Raw genomic sequence first — 22,570 nt, forward strand, 5'->3', positions numbered from 1 at the left:
GGCAGATGTCTTTGACAGCATCTATGCGTGATGCTGAAACCATCTGAAGGACATCAGAAAACACATTCCACCATTAAATGTTTTTAAAATGACTGACCTCTCAGAATAAGTCATCAGAGAAGGCACTAATTGCAATGTGAATTGTTGCTGGTGTATCAGAACATAGTTCAGATTCAGACTTCAGAACATAAAAACAGCAATCATAGAATCAAGAGTTTAAAAGTTTAACATTTAGTTTTGGACAAGTTGAAATAATATGTCATATAAAACAATGAATGCTTGAAAGAATAGTTAATCCAAAAATGCCATCCAAGTTTGATGAGTTTAGATGAGTTTGTTTCTTCATCAGAACAGATCACATTAGCATTACATCACTTGCTCACCAATGGATCCACTAAAGTGAATGGGTGCCGTCAGATTGATGGTTCAAAACTTATTACAAATACAAATATTAAACACAACAGCTTTTTGCTTCACTGAATACATTACTTGTGGATTATTGTGATGTTTTTATCAACTGTTTGGACTCTCATTCTGACGGCACCCATTCACTGCAGAGGACCTATTGGTGAGCAAGTGATGAAATAGTCAATTTGTTATGATGAAGAAACAAACTCGTCTTATTTTGCATGACCTGAGGGTGAGTACATTTTCAGCAAATTTTCATTTTTGGCTGAACTATTCCTTACATTTTTTTTGTTACACTGTTTATTTTCACAATGACAAGGAAAATGTTTCCACATCACTAAGCAATAATTTGAGTCAGTAAAGGAAAGAAACTCAACATATAGGTTACAAATCAAGACAGCGACTGTTTCAGCAACTGAACAGTTCTGAAGTGACCAAATTCATTATTCAAGCATCTCACTCTTTGGTTGTATTCGACTGAGTGAACAGTACAAGACTGCTCACACACCAGCCATAGTAGTCTTCTCTGATATATTGCTTTGACACTTTAGGGTAATTTTTATAATAATACAAAAAGTTTGGCATTGTCATTCCAAACGTGAATTTAAAAAAAAATTATAAAAATATTCTGAATCTCAGCTGATTATCCTATGTGCTCTATGCATGAGTCCAAGAGTGCAATGGGAATGTATTTACAGTGATTATCTCTGGGTAAAGAGTGCTTTAACTAAAACTGTACATAATATAAAAAAGATGTGCATATACAGTCTTCATTAGCTGAAAAGACATGAAAAGAATTACACAATTCTTTGTCTCATACCACTTTGGTGGTTGCATATGTCTTACGCTGTGTCATTCTTATTTGGTTAGATTCTAACCATCAAACACAATAATCTTAAAAAAAATTACTCAAATGAGTATTGTACAGTACATATATCATTATAATTGCTCCATGAGGTCTTTGCTATGTAATTTCAATGACACTCAGAATTGGACCCAGGGATACAGAGCTAAATGAGCCATAATCAAAATCAACTCTCTTTTATGACTTAATGAATTCTGTTAAACAACCACATTTTTAACTCTTGCCACCTTAAAATAATACTCTGATACATTTGTGCCAAACACAGACAGTTTGTGATTTGTTCAGCAACCCCTGTAGGATCACCTCGGAGCGCTTGGGCTGGTTTCAAGTGCATCAGGGGATCAGATAAAGTCAACCGGCAGTAATGCATGTAAACTAAGCTATTGCAGTCAGTATTGTTTGGGCAGTGACACTTTATCTTTGATTGCATTGTATCAATCCCTAGCCAAAGGCTCTGTCCCAAATAGCAATGACAAATAGGAGTGTCCATTATAAAGAGAAGGGAAAAACCTTTTAAAAATGTAGTTTATAAAACTGTGGACATTTTTAGTAATGAATTATATGATTTTATATGGTTTAAAAAAATCATTTATACCATGCCTATAAAAATGTAATGTGGTGTAACCATAAAGTAAAAAGTAATAATTATAGCCTTGCATGTTAAATACACATTGAGTACACACATCTTAATCATTTTTCATATTTGTGATTAATGTGAATTCATTTTTTGTGTGTGTTTTGACTTTTACAAGTTTAAAGAGCTCCAACAAGTTTTGGGGAGTCACACCACATGACATTTTGCAACCTAAAGTACTTCAAGTATGTATTATTTAGTATTATTAAACAAAAATTCTATATTATGCCAATCTAACTTAAGTTGTTTTTGTTGTTGTTTTCAAAACTTAATTATTTTAATGAGGATTAATTATAAGAACAGTTCTACTGAATTAATTAAATTTATAGTTTTGCACCCTCCCCCCCCCCCCACCCCACCCCCACCTAGCTCTCACCACCCTTTAAAGTTTATGTAATTTGTCACAAGGAATGTTGGGTAATAGTGTGCTGTAAACATTGGTCCCTCTTCAGCCTCTGATGACATGTTTCCATGGTTATCAACATCGTAAATCTAGTAAAGTTCGTCATATCTTCATTTAAAAAATTAATTATATACATTTATAGTGCTATAATTTATGTTATATTACTTTGACCGTAAATGACAAAATAATAATTAACACTGCTAACATTTTGACATCATTCTGTCTTCTGAGTGCTATAATTAATCTCGCTATTTTTTTCCACTTTTGGAAAGTTGTGGAAATGCTATCATGCTTTTTTTTCCCTTTTGCATTGGAATGGGAATGCAAAATTATACTTGCTGTAGAAGTTTACCCAACTATGACAACAACTCCTTCTGAGAAGCCCTGAAAACATGAGAAGGGCCCATTTAGCAAAAGGGGTGCGTAGCTCATGAAATAAGAAATGCCAAGTGCGTCATTTGGGACAGGGCTTCGACTCTGATTAACAATACAGGAAATGCTATCACGCTTTTGATGTCCGTAGGTTCCCTCCTATGATATTTTTCAAGCTGCTTCGGGGAGATCTGAGATATACACACCCCCTCGTTATGGTCACGTTTGTTCTTAGTTGGCTGGTTTCTTTGGAAGGCAGAGTGGTGATTTGTCCGCGGGCAGGTGTGTGGTTTTCCCTGGGGATTCCAGAGAGATCTGTAGGATCAGTAGCTGCCTTGGAGAAAAGAGTGGCTGAGAAGCCCCTCGGCAGTGGGCCGCAATTTCTCTTCCACAAAGATCTGCCGCAGGAAGTCCCTGCATGCATCGGACACATGCTCGGGCAGGTTTGGTTTAGTCGGCTGGGTTGCGATCTTGAAAATGGCTGCCATTGCTTCATATTCAGCCCACGGGGGCTTCTGGGTTAACATCTCTACAACCGTGCAGGCAACACTCCTGAGGAGAGAGAGATGTAAGGTACTGTTAGCTAACAAGCTAGCTAGCTGCTTCCATCCACATATTTTATGCAAGTTTTAGGCAGGTTTATTAGTTAACTAAAACTCTCAATGATAGTAAAATAACACAGATTTTAAAATAATGCATAAGATGCAACAGATCTCACCAAATATCTGCTTTGCGTCCGTAGCCTTCTCCATTAATGACTTCTGGGCTCATCCAGTAGGGGGTGCCGGTGACCGATTTGATTCCCGTCCCGGACATGCAGATGGTCTGAATGCGTTTGCTGGCCCCGAAATCTCCCAGCTTCACATTTCCAGAGGAGTCCCTCAAAATGTTAGCGCCTGTGCGGAAACAAGTGTAGATTGAGATACTCCAGCCGAGATGTTTGTCTGACCAATGGTGACAACTGTAGAAAATTATAAGCTGCTGATGGCGTTTGAAGTTTGAGACACAGTCTTTCTTCCCACGCTTCTAGTCGGAGGGATTTTCCATTGCTTTAGCTATGTTGTCTGTGAGATTTGTGCTTGTTTAAGTAGTGACTAATTCCCGCCAGCCACAAGATTTCCACACCCTGGATGCCTGACTGTATTGTGAACGAACCATTAAGACAGAATATGAGAGAAAGGACAGAGATCCCTTCCTTTGCAGCCCACATTTTATGTGGATCTTTCCAATAGATCTTGGGTTTGTTATGGGAATGACAGAGACTGTATTGATCATGTGTGCAAAAAGTATTTGAACACACTTAAAAAGTCTGAATGTAAATGTGTTAGATAACAGTTTTGCAAACGTTATTTGCATGGAATGTTGCTGGAACGTTATTTAAACGTTTCTGAAATATTTTTACAATTAGTTTAAATGAATTACACTAAGCATGTTCCACCAATTATTTTGTACATTTTGAACACTACATCACTGTAAAAATGATCAATTCTACTTAAAAAAAAAAAAAAAAAAAAAAAAAAAAAAATTCTATTTAATAAAAAATCTATTTCTTTAGGGGAAAATAATCCATAGTAAACTTTAAGTTACCTTAGCATCTACAGTAAAAAACTATAAATGGTTTAACACTGCATTATATTTAATTTTACAGTAAAACACTTTATACCATATCAATTACAGTAAAAAGTAAAAGTCCCTGTGTGACATCACATATTATTAGCTTTTATATAAGTAGTTTTGTTTTTATTTTATTATTTATATTATTATGGTGGGTATAAACTGTCATCTAAGGTAAAAAGCAGATTTTGGTACTTTCAGTAGGTTGGTATATTAATATTATTATCACTTAATGAAATATGCGGTCATAAGTTGTAAAATATACATGCACCGTATGCTCTCCTGTAATATCTGAAATACTACCGCTGCACTTTATTATTTATTTTTGTTTACTGTGAATTTCTTGCAACCACAGCTGCCGTTTTTATCTGTAAATTTAACAAAATATTTTTTAATATTAAATGCTGATAATTTTTTGAACATGCTATTTTTGAATATTTTTAATTCTTTTTTGAATATTCTATTTTTGAATTTTTTTTTTTTTTTCAATATTCTGATTATTTTTGTGAAAAGCTCTACTTAAAGTGATTGTGCCATGTTTCATTAAAATAAATGTCACTTGGTTTGCGATTTTTATTTAATTTATGGAATGCAATGACATTCATACAGAACATTTTTAAGTGTCCAGTTTTTGAGCCTTAATCTCTCTTAATGAACTGAGTAATTAAAGAGTGTCCATGTCTAGTAGAAGCAATGCTGACATTTTCTGGCAGGTAAATATGATTTTAAAACATTTAATATCAATGCTTAAAAAAACACCTAACACACTGTTAATTTTGGTCAGAATTTAGCTCTGGAGGAATGCAAAACCTTTCCCTCTTGCTATTTTTGGCGATACCTAAAGGAAGTAACACAAATCTGAGCCAAACCAATGTTGTTTCACCTAATAAGAAGGAATGTATTTCAGGTGGTGTGGTGCAAGCGACACTCTCCTTTAGATTTACATTACAAAGCAAGAGCCCACTGTTCTTAGCTGGAGGTGATTTATGACTACTGCGATTTACCTTTGATGTCTCTGTGTACGATCATGTTGCTGTGCAAATAGTGGACTCCCTGCAGGATCTGTCGGGTGTATCTGCGGGTGACTTTTTCAGTCAGTGCTCCGTAAGCCTTCAGCTGGTCTTTAATAGAGCCCTAGACACACATGGACACAGATGAAATATATCTCGCTTGAAGCCAGATACCATATTCAACGCATAAAGTGCAAGCAGAAAGACCTGCAAAGACTTTGTATTTTTATTAGGAAACTTGAAAAACAAGCTGTCAGCATATGCTTTGACAGGAAACATAAAAACAGGATTCAAACCTGTTTACCAAAGGATACAGTGCAATGGAAAGTGATTTGACCCCTTCCTGATTTCTGTTGTTCTATTGTTCATACTGAATGCAGCGATTTAAACATGTATTCTGTAACAAGTACAAAGTATTATAATTTGTTGTGTAATTCATATTTGTTGCTTAAAGGGATACTCCACCCCAAAATGAAAATGTTGTCATTAATCACTTACCCCCATGTCGTTCCAAACCCGTAAAAGCTCCGTTCATCTTCAGAACACAATTTAAGATATTTCGGATGAAAACCGGGAGGCCTGTGACTGTCCTATAGACTGCCAAGTAAATAACAGTGTCAAGGTAGGGGTGGGCGATATGAGCTAAAATTCATATCACGATATTTTACACTGTCCAGGTGATATGGATATTATATTGCGATATAAGAAAAAAATTAGAGACAGAGACTGAGGAGACTGTTGACAAAGGAATTGTTGAAAAAAGTCATTATTTTAGTTTTTTTTCACTTACAAAAAAGTGTTCCCATTGCTTCATATAACCCAGATTGCACGTCTGATGGCAGATGGAGTATTCTGACGATGACTTTCATACCTTTTATGAACCTTGACACTGTTATTTACTTGGCAGTCTATGGGACAGTAACAGGCCTCCTGGTTTTCATCCAAAATATCTTAAATTGTGTTCTGAAGATGAACGGAGCTTTTACGGGTTTGGAACGACATGGGGGTAATTGGTTTATGTGATTATTTACAAAATGTTAATTTTGGGGCGTTTTAGAGGTTTGTTGTTATTATGGTATACTATTTTTTTTTTTTTTTTTTATAACCAAATATAATATGTGTGTACATATTTTTTCTTATAATATATAAAATTGTATTAAATTATATTATATATGATTAAATATTAAATGTCTTGTTAACACTAGACATTTATAATAAGGTTCCACTTATTAACATTTGCTAATATGGAAGTAAAATAATGCTAAATGTATTTGAAATAAAATAGCATATTGAATTACACTAATTGCAAAAAATAATACATTGCATTAACAGTGCTTGCATTTTACTGCATTGTATTTGCCTTGCATACATTTTTAGGAGCTGAAATTCAACTTGGTTGTATATATATAAATTGTGAATATTTTAATTAAAAATATTTCACAAACATTTTCATTGTTAAAAATTCAATAATCCATATTCACCTTTGAGAGTTCACTTTCAAAATATTCATTCTGTTTGAAAATACATATATACATTATGTTAAGCGTCGTAGGGAATTTAATAAATATAAAATGTAATATTTAATCATGATTCATTAGAAATAAAATGATATTAACAATACAATTATATAATAATACTATCCTGTGTAAAATAACAAAACAATTTGTGATTGTTTTTTGTTTACACTGTAGATATGAATTAAATAAGGAAATCTGGAAGAGTGGATATACCTTTTCACAGCACTATATATATATATATATATATATATATATATATATTTCAAAAAGTAATTATTATTTCCTGTAAACCAGTGTGTCAGGAAGTCACACTCAGATGTGTTTACAAAAGTGGAGCTGGAAGTATATAGTTCGTCAGAACACTGAACTTTTTTTAACTTTCTGGAAAAACATATTACAGTGCCAAACATTTCTCACATGTGACTGTGTTTCTTTGAAACCCTGGCTCAAACAAAGTTCATATTTCCTCAGCTTTCCTGTTTACACCCCTCACCGAAGAAACAATGTCTCCTCAAGGACAACATCGTGAAACCCCTGTGACACAAACTACAATAAAAGAAACCCCAATGCCTTCCTAGCAATTTGCATAGCTCCTTCTAAGTAGTATTATTTTGTATTATGGAGTATCAAAATGTCCTTTTCAAGTTAATAAAATGAAACAATGTGTACCGCATATGTAAACCTACTGTAATACATTCCTACATGCACTAGCGATCTTCTGATCCCTTATTATGCAATACATTTCTCACCTCACATAACCCTATTCCACATCCTACTCATTCAAACCCGTTCTCTCTTTGTCTGTTCCCTTCACCTCTGCTCTTATCAGGACGCAGCAGTGCCGTGCAGAGGCTGGTGGCTTTGGCTCTGAGCAGCGATGCATCTGTGCCAGAGACCTTGGTGAAACATTCCCCTTTACCAGACAATATGTGACTAAGACACCGCGAGTCTATGCATATTAAAATCGAGCTGACGGATGGGACAGACCACGTCTGATGCTCGTTAAGACACCCATTTGCAGAGAAAATGAACTCGTAAAGCCGTGCGGTTGTGCTGACAAAGAACACTGGATATGTTCGCGAGCCAGTGACATTTTAAGAGTGGGTTTGCTTATTATTTGGAAAGCGTAGATTCATTAAGTTTAACAAGAGACACACAGAATGTGCCCAGTGACAGCTGTTTTTATTTTACACATGCTATCTATGTTTTTTAACACCTGGTTCGCTAGTAAATAAGGCAGGGTACACATACACATTTCCTGATTCTATTTGATTCTGATCCACCGGCTCTTGTTTTGTTTAGATTGCAATTTCAATTCGATTTGATATTGAATAATTTGTTGATTTTGCTTACATATGAAAGAAAAACAATTTAGTAATACAGTAAATTATATATAGAAGTGTTTCAAATTGATTCAAACCGGTAACTCAACTTTACGTTACAAGAATCGGCTCATAAGAGTTGTCTCAAGAATCAGGATAAAAGGGTGACACTGTATGTTCTGATACACCAAGAACCAGTTCATAAGAGTAATTTTTCTGTGAAACAGGATACACTATCTGTGCTGTATATTTTGATTTACTAAAAAGAACCGGTTGATAAAAGTCATTTATTAATTAATTGCTGTATGTACTGACTCTTTAAAAGGAACTGGTTCATAAGAATCAATTTTTCATTAATCAAAATACGCTTGTCTTCCTGTATGTTTTGATTAACCAAAATGAAACAGTTTATACAAGTAATTTGTTCTTGAATTAGGGTCACAGGATGTGCTGTATGTTTTGATTCTCTAAAAATATCTGTTTCATACAAGTCTTTTGTTTGTGAATCAGACTACTCTGGTCATGCTGTATGTTTTGATTCACTAAAAAGAACCAGTTTATAAGAGTCATCTGTTCGTGAATTGGGCTACACTGTACAGGCTATTTGTTTTGATTCACTAAAATGAACCGGTTCATAAGAGTCACTTTGGATTGTCAATGGACAGTGAATATGCTTGTTTTTGTACTAGAATAGTCCACGCAAAAGTGGTTGTTTGGTGAATTTAACCAAAGACTTCTTTTTTTTATTCATTCCACGGTATGCATGAATTTCACATTAACTTACACAAACAAAACACTCAATATAACAAAATAGATAATAGACACTGAGGGGCTGAATCATTCTAAAAGTAAACATCACCAAATCCCTCCTATAAGCTGCATCAGCCCAGTGCAAACACAAACATAACTGTATACACACCCCAGGCATGAATTCCACAAAGATGGACAGCTTTTTCTGCACCGGATCACGCAAGCAGCCGTAGTACTGAACTATACGGTCATGGCGCAGATTCTTTAAGAGCTGAATCTCACACTCCAGTGCATTGACTTCCTGCAGAGAGAGACAAGAAAAGTGAGCAGAGCATCTCTAAAGTGCAAAAACACTGTCGCCATTTAAATTCACTTCATACTTACCTTGCTGGTTTCCTGAGAGTCAGGGTCAAAGGGCACCTGCTTGGCTGCCAGCTCACGTCCCGTGTCAACATCGTAGCAGAGGTAGACCTCGCCGAATGCTCCCCGACCGAGCAGCTTTCCCCGACGCCAGTTTACAGGAGCCCTTGGGGCTGAGGGTAAGAAGAAACAAACCATATTAACCTCACCAGCAAACCACAGACTCACTGACAGCAAACTGAGAGTCAAACCGCAACTGTATTTACAACTGAATGGTATACAGATTTACACTTTCAGATTTATTTGCAACCGTTCCCCTCTCAGGCAATAAACCAGGATTAAAATGAACAGAGAGGCAGACAGTGAACTGTTGGCAGTCGCTGCAAGTTATTCAAGACTAAATATTAAACACCTGAATATTACTTCTTTAAATCAAGGCCGCGTCAAACTGAAGCAAATCCTTCAGGGTGTGTGTTTTTCTTTTCCTAGTATGCTAATACAACGTCTTGAGTTTGGCAATATTTGAATCTGGCTCTTTCAGATTCGCTGATCACGCTCATGAGCCACACACATAATAATAATACAATCTGTCCATGCATTCAATATTTCTGCTGTTGTTCTTTAAACATGCTGTATGGATCTAATCATAGATAGATTAACTAAGTCTGGATGCAGTTAAACTACGCCCAAGTCTGAGAAATACCACTCACCAGACAAGATTTACACATCTCTCAGACTCATTTCCTAGTTATTATATGCAGGACACATTTGCGTCAGCATTTACGATCATTTTAATCAGCTTAGTGTTCCTATAATGATATTTGACAGTAAGCTATCTGAATAGTTTATGGAGGCATTGGGAGAAAATAACCCGCAGACAGACAGCAGCGTCGAGCATCCATGTTCATAAGTCAAACTCAGGCACCCATCCTGGATTCCTCAGAGGAAATGGAGCTGATTAAAGAACCTGTTTGCAGACTGCAGAGCTCAGACACACAAGAGCACAGCACAGACCATGCAGAGCCGGGTTTATTCATAATCTCTAACAGAGGCGGGAAGTATGGAAAAAAATCAAACAATAACAATGTGTATATAATAACAGTTTCTATCTCTATGATTAAAGCTAACTGAAAGAGATTAGTTTTGTTATTTGTGCATTGAGAATATATTCGTAAAGATTACGCTACAACCAGACAACCTTCTGTTCTGAAGCTAATTGTGCAAATGTGCTTTATGTGGATTTCTTTTCTAATGGTCTGCATAAGTGTCCTCATGTGTATGCATCCATGCGCGCTTACATTTAGGAGTGTTGCATTGGCTGTTTTTCTCAGTCCAGCTGATGGAGTGCAGATCTCCACTGTACAGCAAGGTGCTTTCTCCATTATAGCTGCGTGTACGGCTGGACGGGACCAGCTGAAACATGTTCTCTTGAGGCATAAAGCTTCGAGGGAAGGTCCTTCGACCTAGATACAAATATATATTTTAGACACACGATACAAAATACACTAATAAACTTCCATGATCTTTTTGGAGACTTTCCAGTTTCTGAGTTTAAATACTGAGTTTATAAAAGTTGTATTAAAAAGTTATATCTAAGCTGTTTTAAAAAGTTCTGTATAGATTTGTATTCATTTCAATTATTTTCAGAAATTGCCATTTTAAATTTGTTTGATATTTACAGGTTTCTCACCTTCAATATATATGTTCAAGGTTGGTTTTCAAATTCAACAACATCAAGGTCATAGGTTTGACTCCCAGGGAACACACATGATACATTACTATACATTATTAAAAACACTCAAATCTGCTTTGGTGAAAGCATCTAACAAATGCGTACATAACGTTCTGAATCATCTCTTCATGCTTTAAGGCACATGCAATCAACATGTCCAAACATCTTTATATTCCTCTTCCTCGCTTTCCCTAATTTTCTCTCTCACGCTCTTCTTTTCCTTTGTCTCTCACTTCCTCCATCAACCTCTCCACAAAGCAGGAAGCTCCTCTCAGTACAGTGTTGTGCAACAGTCACTGTGCCTCATCAGGGGAAACACAAATAACACACATACACTAGGTCTTTAATACACTTCGTGAGTTTTAGAGAAACTCAAATCATGCTGGCCATGTACACAGCTTTATCTGCCTCCAGCACTGCATGTAATGTAAGGAATATGTTATATCCTACTTCTTCTAGTCTCTTCAGCATGGATTATTTTTATTTTTTTTATTCATGTTTGATTCCAAGTAGGAGAATCAGCAAGAACACAGTCCTGTTCTATGCCATTGAGCAATGCCCTCCACGCTAACACAATCCAGAGGGACGCTGCATGCAAATAGCGAATTGTGATTTGCTTTGGATAAGAAATCATCCACTAAATATTAACCAAAGAATTAATTTACTAATTAGGCACTCTGAGAATTAAGGGGATGCTTCAAAAACCAGCCTGAAGTTTTTGCTCTTAACACCAGTTTTCATGCAGACTTGCATTGTTACTTTGTGAAAACATAATGGTGTAATTATGAAAGAGAAACAAAACATCTGTCGTACCATTTGTTTAGAACAAATTCACCAAGCCCAGTCAGAAACAACTAACTTTCACTGCATTTTCAGAAACGATTTTTTGGAGGAAAATATACCAAATTATAATAAATAATAATAAAAATGTACTAAATATATTATTTATTTTAAAATATTATTATTGGATTCAATGATTTATTTAAAAATAATAGGCAAAACAATAATAACTATTTTCAGCATCATGAACTTTGGTTATTTATTCAACTTAATTTATATTTAAGCTCACAGTTAAAGGGATACTCCACCCCAAAATAAAATTTTGTCATTAATCACTTACCCCCATGTCATTCCAAACCCGTAAAAGCTTTGTTCGTCTTCGGAACACAATTTAAGATATTTTGGAAGAAAACCTTGTGGTGCGGATGACACAGAAGAGCATACTCAGCATACGGTGATATGGAGAGACACAGAGGAGACTGTTGACAAAGGAATTGAATAAAGTCGTTATTTTTGTTTTCTTCGCTTACAAAAAGTGTTCCTGTCGCTTCATATAACCCAGATTGCACGTCTGATGGCAGATGGAGTATTCTGAAGACGACTTTCATACCTTTTATGGACCTTGACACTGCTATTTACTTGGCAGTCTATGGGACAGTCACAGTCCTCCCGGTTTTCATCCAAAATATCTTAAATTGTGTTCCGAACACGAACAGAGCTTTTACAGGTTTGGAACAACATGGGGGCAAGTGATTAATGACAAAATTTTCATTTTGGGGTGGGGTATCTCTTTAAGTCTCAAATAAAAAAACTTTAAGTTCATAAATAATTTCAGAATAATTAATAATAATAATGCTAAAGCGCAGCTTACCATCACCGTAGTCTTTACTGCGGCTGGACATGTGGAACTGCCGTGGGAAGGTCCCGTGTTTCCCTTGACGCCCTGCAGGTGGAGCAGTTACATACAGACCGATTAGATGCATGCTTGACATGAGCAATGGTTGACAAACAAGCATTTTATTTTCATTCAAAAACAGCAAATATTGATAATGAAACTGTTTAGAGTATTTGATATTAAGATACTTGACTCTATACGTGCAGTCACTGAATAAACTGTGAGGGAAACCTCATGAAATCAGATAAGCAGGGCCTGCTGTTGTGAGGAGCTCTTAACCACAGGGCACTTCATTCATTCAAAGCGACAAAACTAGAACACTCCCATTATAAACAACTGAGCTGTCTGCTGCACTGCAGAGCCGAGAACTGAGACTGAGCCTACATGAAAATGATACAATTTGGCTGAAATGTCCAATTCTTAATAGTCTATTGTAATGCAAATATCTAATTCGCATTACTGTAAGGCAAAATCTTAATGAAATACTTAAAATAATACATGTGCATGGATCTCAAAAAAAAAAAAACAATGTTCCTCAAATAATATAATGTAGGCATTCTGATTCACCCATTTGTCCTCTAAATAAAGAGACTGAGAAAAAGAAGAAAAGTGAGAGACACAAAGATCAAGACGGGACAGAATGAGCAGGACAGAGTAAGTGACTGTGTGTAAACACAAGCAGGTGACCCTGACTAGCTCAGAGGGCTGCTTGCTCAAAACACGAGTGCTGCATTCTGATGCCGCATGCGATTAAAAGCAGCTGTTGAGCGAGTCGACTGCCTCCCCAAGTGCTGTTTGCAGCCCGTCTCCCAGGGAGACCCAGTGATTTGCTCTGTTTAGAAGCAGAGCGCAGAGAGGAAAAATCTATTCACAAGACCAGACGGGGGAAAAAACGGCCTGCTCTCTACGGAGAAATCCTCAGTGTTGGTGATCTGAATGCATGTACGTGTGTGCCTGGGCTTCAATGGAAAGACACGCACGTTGTCAATATCATAGAGCTCTTTTTTTTTTTTATTATATTGGGGTATGGGATGTTTGTGCGTAAAAGGTAAAGTTTCCGTGAAATGTGTTTTTGTGCATGTGTGTGTGTCTCATTATCAGGCAGGCCTGCTCTATTTGATCGTCACTCAAGAGGAAAAAACAACAGAGAGGGAGCTGGGCATGAGCATGAGAGCTGGAGAGAGCGAGAATGACAGAGCAAAGGAGAGACAGAGAATACTAACCAGGGAAGGACATGAGAGAAAATCTCCTTGTTTAACCACTCCAGTAACTTTCAATCTCTCAGCACAGCAGAAAAAAAGGAATGAAAGGGAAAAAGGAGAGAGAAAATCTCATTCTCTCCCCATCGGTACACGTCTATAACTCTGTTCCAAAAACCTAGTGAACTGCCTATGAAGGCAGACTTTTCAGACTGAAAAAAAATAAATACATTTCTTAATATTTTTTGTCTTATTTTCTAGTATAAATATCTAAATGTCCTTAAATCAAGATAAATGTAATGAAAGCATTTTACATTATAATAATATTTCACAATTTTACTATTTTCACTGTAATTCTGATCAAATAAATGCAGCATAAATGCCAAAAGAAACATTTTTTTTAGAAACATAAAAAAATTGAATTATTTCAAACTTAATAAGATAACTTTAAACAACATTATATTTAACGAAATTTGTATTCCAAAAAAAATTTAATCCTTCGCAAGGAAGAATGAATGCACTGTGATGAGCTGACAAAAAGAAATAAATAAAAAAAAATTCAACAAAAAAGTGGGACGAAGTAAAATGTTTTATAATTTAAAAATATAAATATAATCTATTAAATAAAGAAAAAATAATAAAACAGTACAATATTAAAAATAAATTAATTAAAATGCTATAATCATAAGTATAAACTGATATTATAAATAACTTAAATTGAACACAGAAAATATTAATACAAATCAATCAAATTAAAATACGCTAAATTCTATAAAATTATAATACATTTAATAAGGAAATCAATGACAGAAATTACAATTTTTACAATTTTAACTCAAATCTCCCATGTGCTTCAAAAACGAGGTTCTGTACAGGGCACCAAATCAGTCACTAATGAGGCACGATTTCTGTTAATATGCTCCCTTAGAAGACAGCTGTTTATCTAGGCAGTAAACATCAAAGAAGTTCACTATGTTTGGGAACAGAGGTACAATCACAGCCACATTCAACAGGATTGCAAATGTACAGTCTTGACTTGACGTGACCCTCCATTAGCAACCTAGAGTGACCACAATCAACAACTCAAAGGAAGCAGCTTTGCCCCTGTCATAGAGAACCAGCTGTATAACGGAGCAGAGACCAATATAATAAGCCCACAGCTCTGACAGAAATCCATATTCACTTGCACATGTCAGCCTCACCTTTGTATTCATAGTTGAGGTTCAGGTAATTGTTGTCCCGGTTGTTCTGGGAGAATGGCGGACTGTGGAAACACGAGGAGAGAAGAAGGAGAGATGATGGGTTATTTTTGCTTGTTACTCCCTTGTGTGCAGCGTTGAGATTGGGCCGCACCGTCTGCCTGGCCTACATTCCTGCACTGCACAGTGCCAATGTGACCGCCTGCCACCTGTGGTTACACTGAGGATGGAGACTTGAGATTTTCTTTACCTGATACCTGACCCGAGAAAGTAATGCCTGACCATTCATTTAGAGTTTTGTACATTTCTGAATAGTGCAACAAAAGCGTTACGCATCATTCAATCGTGTACAATGCACTGACCCCAAAAAGTGACGTGTAGGCCAGCATCTAGAATACTCAAAAAAGGAAAAAAGAAAAAAAAAAAGAGGCATCTGCAACAAATAATGCTAACATTTTTTACTTTATAAGCCTTTTTGCTTTTATGTGGTGGCAATAAAATTTTTAGCAACAGGATATGCTCTATGGTTTTGGTTTTGAATCAAAAATGTTATAGTTCAAAAGTTTGGCGTCAGTAAGATTTTATAATTTTTTTATACATTTATTCTGCATTCAACTGATCAAAAGTGAGAGTAAAGACATTTATAATGTTACAAAAAAATTATATTTCAAATAAATCCTGTTATTTTGAACTTTCTATTCATTAAAAGAATCCAGAAAAAATTATCACAGTTTCACATATTTGCAGGCTGAAGTTAATCATAATTGAAATTTTATATGTTTGTATATCTGCTCTCACAAATTTCTTTGTGACTTTTTTTAATGTCGTTTCACTTAATATTTATTTTAATTAAATTGCATTTGCATAGCTTAGCTTACAATTTTTTTTTTTTCTTAAAAAGTACATTTTTATGTTTTCAAGTTCTCAGTAATGCCTGAGCTGGTTATGCAGAAAACAGATTCAGAAACAGGTTAATCATAATTTCCAGGGAAACAAATGACTAAGGCCCTGTCCACACGGACGTGGGTATTTTCAAAACCACAGCCTTTTCTATGCGGTTTGGCAGTTCGTTTTTTTTTTTGTTTTTTTTTTAAAGTGAGCTGTAATAACAGTGATATTGGATAGACTCTGCCAATCAAGAGTCGACATATATCAGCAAATTCCAACCCTTTCCTTTTGAATAATATGTATTTCGGTGTGAAACCAGATAATCATCAAGAAAGAAATGACAAGGACTTAATGTCAGCTGAAATATAAAGTCATTTAAGAGGCGGAGCAACTTTTTATTATAATTTATTATATTTTTATACAATATTGCAGGAAATAAGACCATCTTACGTTCACAGAGAAAACCACTAGGATAAATTAGTTTTATTAAAAAAGTAATAAGAAACGATTATAATGTTGACAGGAGCCGTTTATGAAAAAAACTATTTTTGGAACTCTTACGGGCAACGGCAATACCAAAAAAAGTCATGAGTTAATGCGCAGAGAGACATAAAGTGATTGTTATTGGCCGACCCTGTTATCCCTGTCTGACGGTGACGTCAGTACAGAGCGGGGGGATCGACGAGACCCCAGATAATGGGCACACACACACACCCGTATGAGGGGAAAAATCTCCATGCACTTGTTTCCTGCCATTGTTCTGAGGGCTAAAAGCCAGATAAGGCTCGTGCAGGTAGCATGGTTTTCCTCTCTCTTTCCCTCTCTCTTTTTTCACTTTCCTGTCTTTCATTCTCACTCTTTCTTTCCCCTGTGTATTTTTTTGTCAGACTGCATTATTGATTGACTCTTTTTATAACAATAACACACAGGCAACTCAAAGCAGAATAGATTGGTGAGATCAACCCACTCTCTCTCCATCTTTCTCTCTTTCATTCTCATTCGTTCACTCTCTCTGAACAGAGCAGAGGCGGTGAGCGATAGCACTGGAATCCAGGCGTCTAGATAAGCAAACTGTCGCCATGGTGACATCAAGGGCTTCCCGGTTGGCCTTTGTGACGACCCGATTCCATTTCCCCCATATTTCATCAATTATTATTATATCTTTGGTCCACTTTTCTGTAATTTTTCAATTATTGCTCATATTATATAATGCAAAAATATGATCTTTTGGGGATACAGGACTTCAAAATAACGGGTTAAATTGTGCCAACTGAAATTTCTGTAGAAGATCGTTGAAACTAGCAAAGATGTTATCAATGTAAAAAATATTCATCTTTTATTACTAACTAACGATTCAGATAATTATCTTTAATAGTTTTACTTAACAATAACAACATTGACTGGCAGTCAAAAAAGAAACTCAAAAATGAAAAAATAAAAAAAAAATAATAAAAAATTAAAATAAGAAAAAAATTTTTTATACAAATAAAATAAACAGATCAAAAAAAAGGAATTGAAATTAAAATAAAACAAAAAATAAAATCTAAATTGAAAATAAAATATATATATATATATAATAAACCTAACACTGCTATACGTTCACAGACAGATTGTTTGTGCATTGCTTTAAAATGTTTCAAGTTAATAAATATTCAACTCTGCTGTGCACGATCTAACTGTTTTTGAAACGAGCCATTGCATCACTACCAGTATTGCTGGATTTTGTATGATAAATTGCTTGTGATGTCTACTCATTTGTAAGTCACTTTGGATAAAAGCATCTGCTAAATGTAAATACCAGGCTTCTTTAAACCCCAATTAGTAGGCTGGCCTTTTTAAAAATGTAGTCGTGTACATCCCTAATACACATGAGTTCATAAAAAGGTGTTTGGCCCACCTGTCCAGTGCTTGGTCCAGTGACTGACAGCTGCTAGAAAGTGACCCATTTGCACTCCCGAACGGCTCCATGAGCTACAGACAAAAAAACAAATCACATCATTTCATTGCATTACATTTTTCATTATGGTTTGTGCATCTAAACTTAGCCCTCTACAAGACTTTTCCATGAGCCAATGCCCATAATATGTCCGAGCTTCCTTTACCCCAGACTGTTATAAAGTGCACAGTTACACAGAACAGTGACATCTTGTACACTTTATACAAGTCAAAGTACAGGGCAAAAGAACATGAGAGACCATAAAAATCATAAGTATTGTTTTTTTTTCATTGGACCCAAACTATTAATTGCTATTAAGTTTTAGATATTGTGATTATTTTCTTTGCCAAGATAGTATAGAATGTTAATATTGTTATTTTAAGGTTGTTTATTGCATAAATATAGCCAAAACACTTAAGTTAATAATATTGCTAACAATACTCATAACTCAGGGCTGCTGTGCATAAGTGTGAATCATTGCTTAAAGTGTTAAAAGTGTCTATTTAGAAAGAATGGGTATGTGTGAAAGCACATTGTGAAAGGTCTTGATGTAACTTTAATCACAGCTGTAATCTACAGCTCCAAACCAACGCTTACATTGGAGTCGAGCATTTCTGGGATGAACTCTCCTTCACTGTGGATGCTGGTGTAGGACCCCTGCCGAGCGATCTGCTGTTGTTCTTCTGGTACGCTGCCTGGAGGGGGTGAGGTGCGGCCCGTGTTCAGAGATCCTGCAGACAGACGGAGTGAGGTTAGCATGACACATCACGCAGTCTCAAGTCTGGAATAGTAATACTTCCACAGCAACTAATAACAGAGTGCAGGATGCCAGAAACAAAATTTGAGCAGACTGAAATGAATAACGACTGGGATGGAAGCGTGGTGTGACTGACAGGTACGTGTGAGCAGAATGTGAGAGGAAGAGGCAAAACCGAGATGATGGAGGATGTATACAGAGAGAGGAGTAAGCTGTACTTATTTGATTGGAAGTATAGTAAAAACAGGAATAATGTTAAATATCTGACTAAACGTTTTCTTTTGTAAATGTGATTTATTCCTGTGACCATTTTTGTATTTAAAAAAAGCATCCAGTTTTTCATGACATTGCCTCTTTAAATGCTATTTTTATTAAACAACTGCACAACATCATACGAAACATACTATGCATGTAGCCAGTGCACAAGTTTTTCTCCTTCACCCCATTATGATGACAAATGCTGACTGCGCTGACATACTGAAATCTGTAAAAATATATCCTTGACATTCAGCCAGCAAAAACCTACAACCTCCATCATTCAGTATGCAACAGGAAGCGAGCTATCTCCTCTCTCCCGTCTCATTCTCAGGTGTGAAAACAAAGCGACGGTGCCAAACTCTGAAAAAACTGTGAGATGGTGAGAAAGAGTGTGTCGATCTCGGAAAAATGTTTTGCTCTATGCACACTCTATTTGGAGAATATTCTTGTTTAGCATAATATTCATGTTATGAACTGCACTTCTCTCACTGGTTATTGGCTACTGAATAATCTGTTAATGACCTGATCAGACCTATATCTAATTAATATCACCTGATGAAAACCATGCCATGCTGACAGATTTAAAACACTTACTGTATGTATGAAACTGCAGACAATGTTTTGTGTCACTGCTGTGCATGTGTATGTTAAAAGAGACATGACAAATGGGTGTATGCATGCAAATTCACACTCTTTTACTGCTGACAAAGCAAAAAGCCTTGAGAGATGCCTTTTTAAACACTACAAACTCGTTCCACTAGTCTTTACGATCTGAGACTGACAATGAAATGACTTAACAAAACAGCTCCTGACAGAGCCTGAATCAGATTAGAAATACCCCTTGATAGTCCTCACGATCTCCTAAAAGCTACATCAGTCAAATATGACTTCTGTCATCAGTTTCCTGCATGAACTTGCATTCAACAAGATGAAACGAGCAGACTGCATTTACATACTGACTAAAAATTCTGAAGGATGTAGACATTTAAAAAACAGTATCCGCAATTGGTCTAGAACGCGAAAACAGTACTAAATCCACAAAAAGGTACAAAAATACTAATGTAACGTCTCTGAGAAAAGGATTCTACATGACTGACATGTAAACAAGCACCCACAATGATATTCCAGAATGTGCGTTCAATTAAACCAATTATTTAGGTATATGCATTTCAAGCTAACCGATTCCAACTAGCCAAATATTATGTAAATGCAGTCGCACAGATTTTAATCCACTCCTCTGCCATTCAAAATTTTCCAGGCTTTCTCTAACAGCCCTGATGTCACTGAGCTCTTTAAAACCATTCTCCAGTCCTGATGGAGAAAGTGCAAACAAAGCATACGATAAAGCCATTATATACTGCCGTTTTGACTGTTGTGTGTGTGTTAGGGGTGTGTGTGTGAGCCAGCGTGACGCACCTGTAGAGTGTTTGCGCACTCGTTCAGAGCCTTTGAGAACCGAGGCTTTGAGATCTCCCAGGGACTTGGATGACCTCATCTCGCTCTGCTTGTCTTGGTCGCTCACCTGAAGGAACTGTGGAGAGGTGGATATATATATAAGGAATTCTGCTAAACATGGAAAAATACAGTAGCTTGTTTTCCAATAAAAATGTCTAAACAACCTTAAAACAACTTCAGAGGCAAAATTATGTAAGACTATTAAATTATAATTTATAACTTAATTATTAATATTAATACTGCTAATTAATTGTAATGTAACAAAATATATATTAATAGTAAATTTAATTTTACCTTTATAATACAAAGGTCTTAAAGGTAAAGGATGTGTAGTTGTATGGTTGTGGTCTGAGAACTAGTTCATGTAAAGGTTAGGGTTTCCATTTGGGTTTAGGTGTTGTTTTGCTTTTGGCTTTGGTTTGGGTTTAGTTTGGGTCGCTTTGCTTTGTTTTGGCTTGGACTCACGTGGTTGTTGGGAGGTGTTTTCAGAATCACTCTCAGTACGTTGTTCATTCCAGAGCTGGAGCTCAATCCCTGAACTGCTCTGTCCAAATCCTCCTGACACTTCAGAGCCACCAACATCTAAAACCAGACAGATTATTAATAAAATGCAGAGTTTAAAAAAAGGAGACATAATTGAAATGCACAGATCCTTAATGCAAAGTATAAACGCTAATCCGATTGCAAGTAACTGAAGAGTAATGGATATGTAGTGTCAAAGCCAATATCCTGAGATAAAAGTCAGGTGGAAAGTATAAAATTGATATACACTGGGGTGCAAAAATCTGAGACCTTTTCCATTTTGCATTCTTTTATAATTTAACTCAGTCATTTTCATTACACTGCCATTCGAAGGTTTGGGGTCAACAGGATTTTTTTATGATATTAATATTAAAATGGTAATATTGTGAAATATTATTGCGATTTGAATTACCGGTTTCCCATTTTAATTTTTTAATGTAATTTATTTCCAGTTTTCAGTGTCACATGATTTTTTCAGAAATCGTTCTAATATGCTGATTTGGTGTTGAAGAAATATTTCATATTATCAATGTTGTGCACAGTTGTGCTGCTTAATATTTTTGTGGAAAGTCTGATACATTTTTATGGATTCTTTGATGAACAGAAAGCTCAAAAATAATTTTAAAAGTTAAAAATAATTTTTTTTTTTTTTGTAAAATTATCAATGTTCTTACTCTCACTTTTGATCAATTTAATGCATTCTAGATGAAAAAGTATTAATTTCTTTCAAAAATATATATATTTATAAATAAAAAAAATCTTACTGACCAACTTTTGAACAGCAGTGTATATGAAAAGAGTAACAATCTGATTGAAAAGCCAAATTTGAAGTTTAATTTACATTATTTTGGTATTTGATACATCCCACTTTTGCTTTAATGAAAGATTTCTTCATTATACATCATGCATTGTCAATTTGTCATACTCAAATTGAATATAATAAAATTAAATTATAGTTATAGTTTTTAAAATCAATGTAATTTTTATATCTTATATCTGTAAAAATGCACTAAACAGACATCTGAAAATTGGAAAAGTAACTGTATTATTCACTGAGTGAATTTCGGAAGTGAAACAAACTACTATTTTTGTTAACAAGACCAACAGGCACAGTTATTACAAATGCAGATAATGCCAAAATGGCTAAATATGGGACGATTAATTGTCCTGGCTAATATATATTGCCTTATCACTACAAAAAAATGACAATAAGTTACTAGGATCAATGCACCACCTCTTTATCAGTGTAGTATAGGTCCATTTGCTGGCCGAAGGCCTCTGTCACCTTCTGAAGCAGATCCTTGAACTTCAGCGGCCTTTGGAATGGAATAATTCTAAAGCAAGAGAAGAAAAAGTCTGGTCAAAACAAAATAACTTTAAGATACCTGCAAGAAGTACAACGGACATTCCTGTCATTTAGTTTTGCTGTCCATACGTAAACAATATGTAAACATGGCACTGTGGAATGCATGAAGGCATCATTCCAATCGTGGGTCACATCCTTAGATTGGGGGTCATTGCCATAGCAACAGAGGTGATGAAGTACAGGTCAATAAAACATGGGTGGAAAGAAATCTAACACTGCAGAATCATAAATCAGCATCAGCATAATGAAAAGCATCACCGCTGATGTGTGTGAGTCCATACTTGTACAGCCATTTATGGTGTATTCACTCATAGGACAGACTACAAAC

General features: G+C 35.7%; 1 protein-coding gene across 1 annotated transcript in view; it reads right to left on the reverse strand.

Moving 5' to 3' along the window:
• Positions 1-2,925: 2,925 nt before the first annotated feature.
• The window catches only part of LOC109045414 (mitogen-activated protein kinase kinase kinase 3-like), a 54,032-nt gene continuing 34,387 nt past the window's right edge, over positions 2,926-22,570 (reverse strand). The window contains exons 6-18 of the mRNA XM_042714304.1: positions 22,111-22,210; positions 20,820-20,936; positions 20,316-20,430; positions 18,482-18,615; positions 17,846-17,919; positions 15,064-15,125; positions 12,639-12,710; positions 10,554-10,718; positions 9,280-9,428; positions 9,065-9,196; positions 5,301-5,430; positions 3,401-3,578; positions 2,926-3,234 (exon numbers count right to left, since the gene is read on the reverse strand). Of these exons, the coding sequence (XP_042570238.1) occupies positions 3,006-3,234; positions 3,401-3,578; positions 5,301-5,430; positions 9,065-9,196; positions 9,280-9,428; positions 10,554-10,718; positions 12,639-12,710; positions 15,064-15,125; positions 17,846-17,919; positions 18,482-18,615; positions 20,316-20,430; positions 20,820-20,936; positions 22,111-22,210 (1,657 nt within the window). The 3' untranslated portion in view covers positions 2,926-3,005. The remainder of the gene's footprint in view (positions 3,235-3,400; positions 3,579-5,300; positions 5,431-9,064; positions 9,197-9,279; positions 9,429-10,553; positions 10,719-12,638; positions 12,711-15,063; positions 15,126-17,845; positions 17,920-18,481; positions 18,616-20,315; positions 20,431-20,819; positions 20,937-22,110; positions 22,211-22,570) is intronic.

The sequence above is a fragment of the Cyprinus carpio genome, chromosome A24 (assembly GCF_018340385.1).
Source record: "Cyprinus carpio isolate SPL01 chromosome A24, ASM1834038v1, whole genome shotgun sequence".
NCBI lineage: Eukaryota > Metazoa > Chordata > Actinopteri > Cypriniformes > Cyprinidae > Cyprinus > Cyprinus carpio.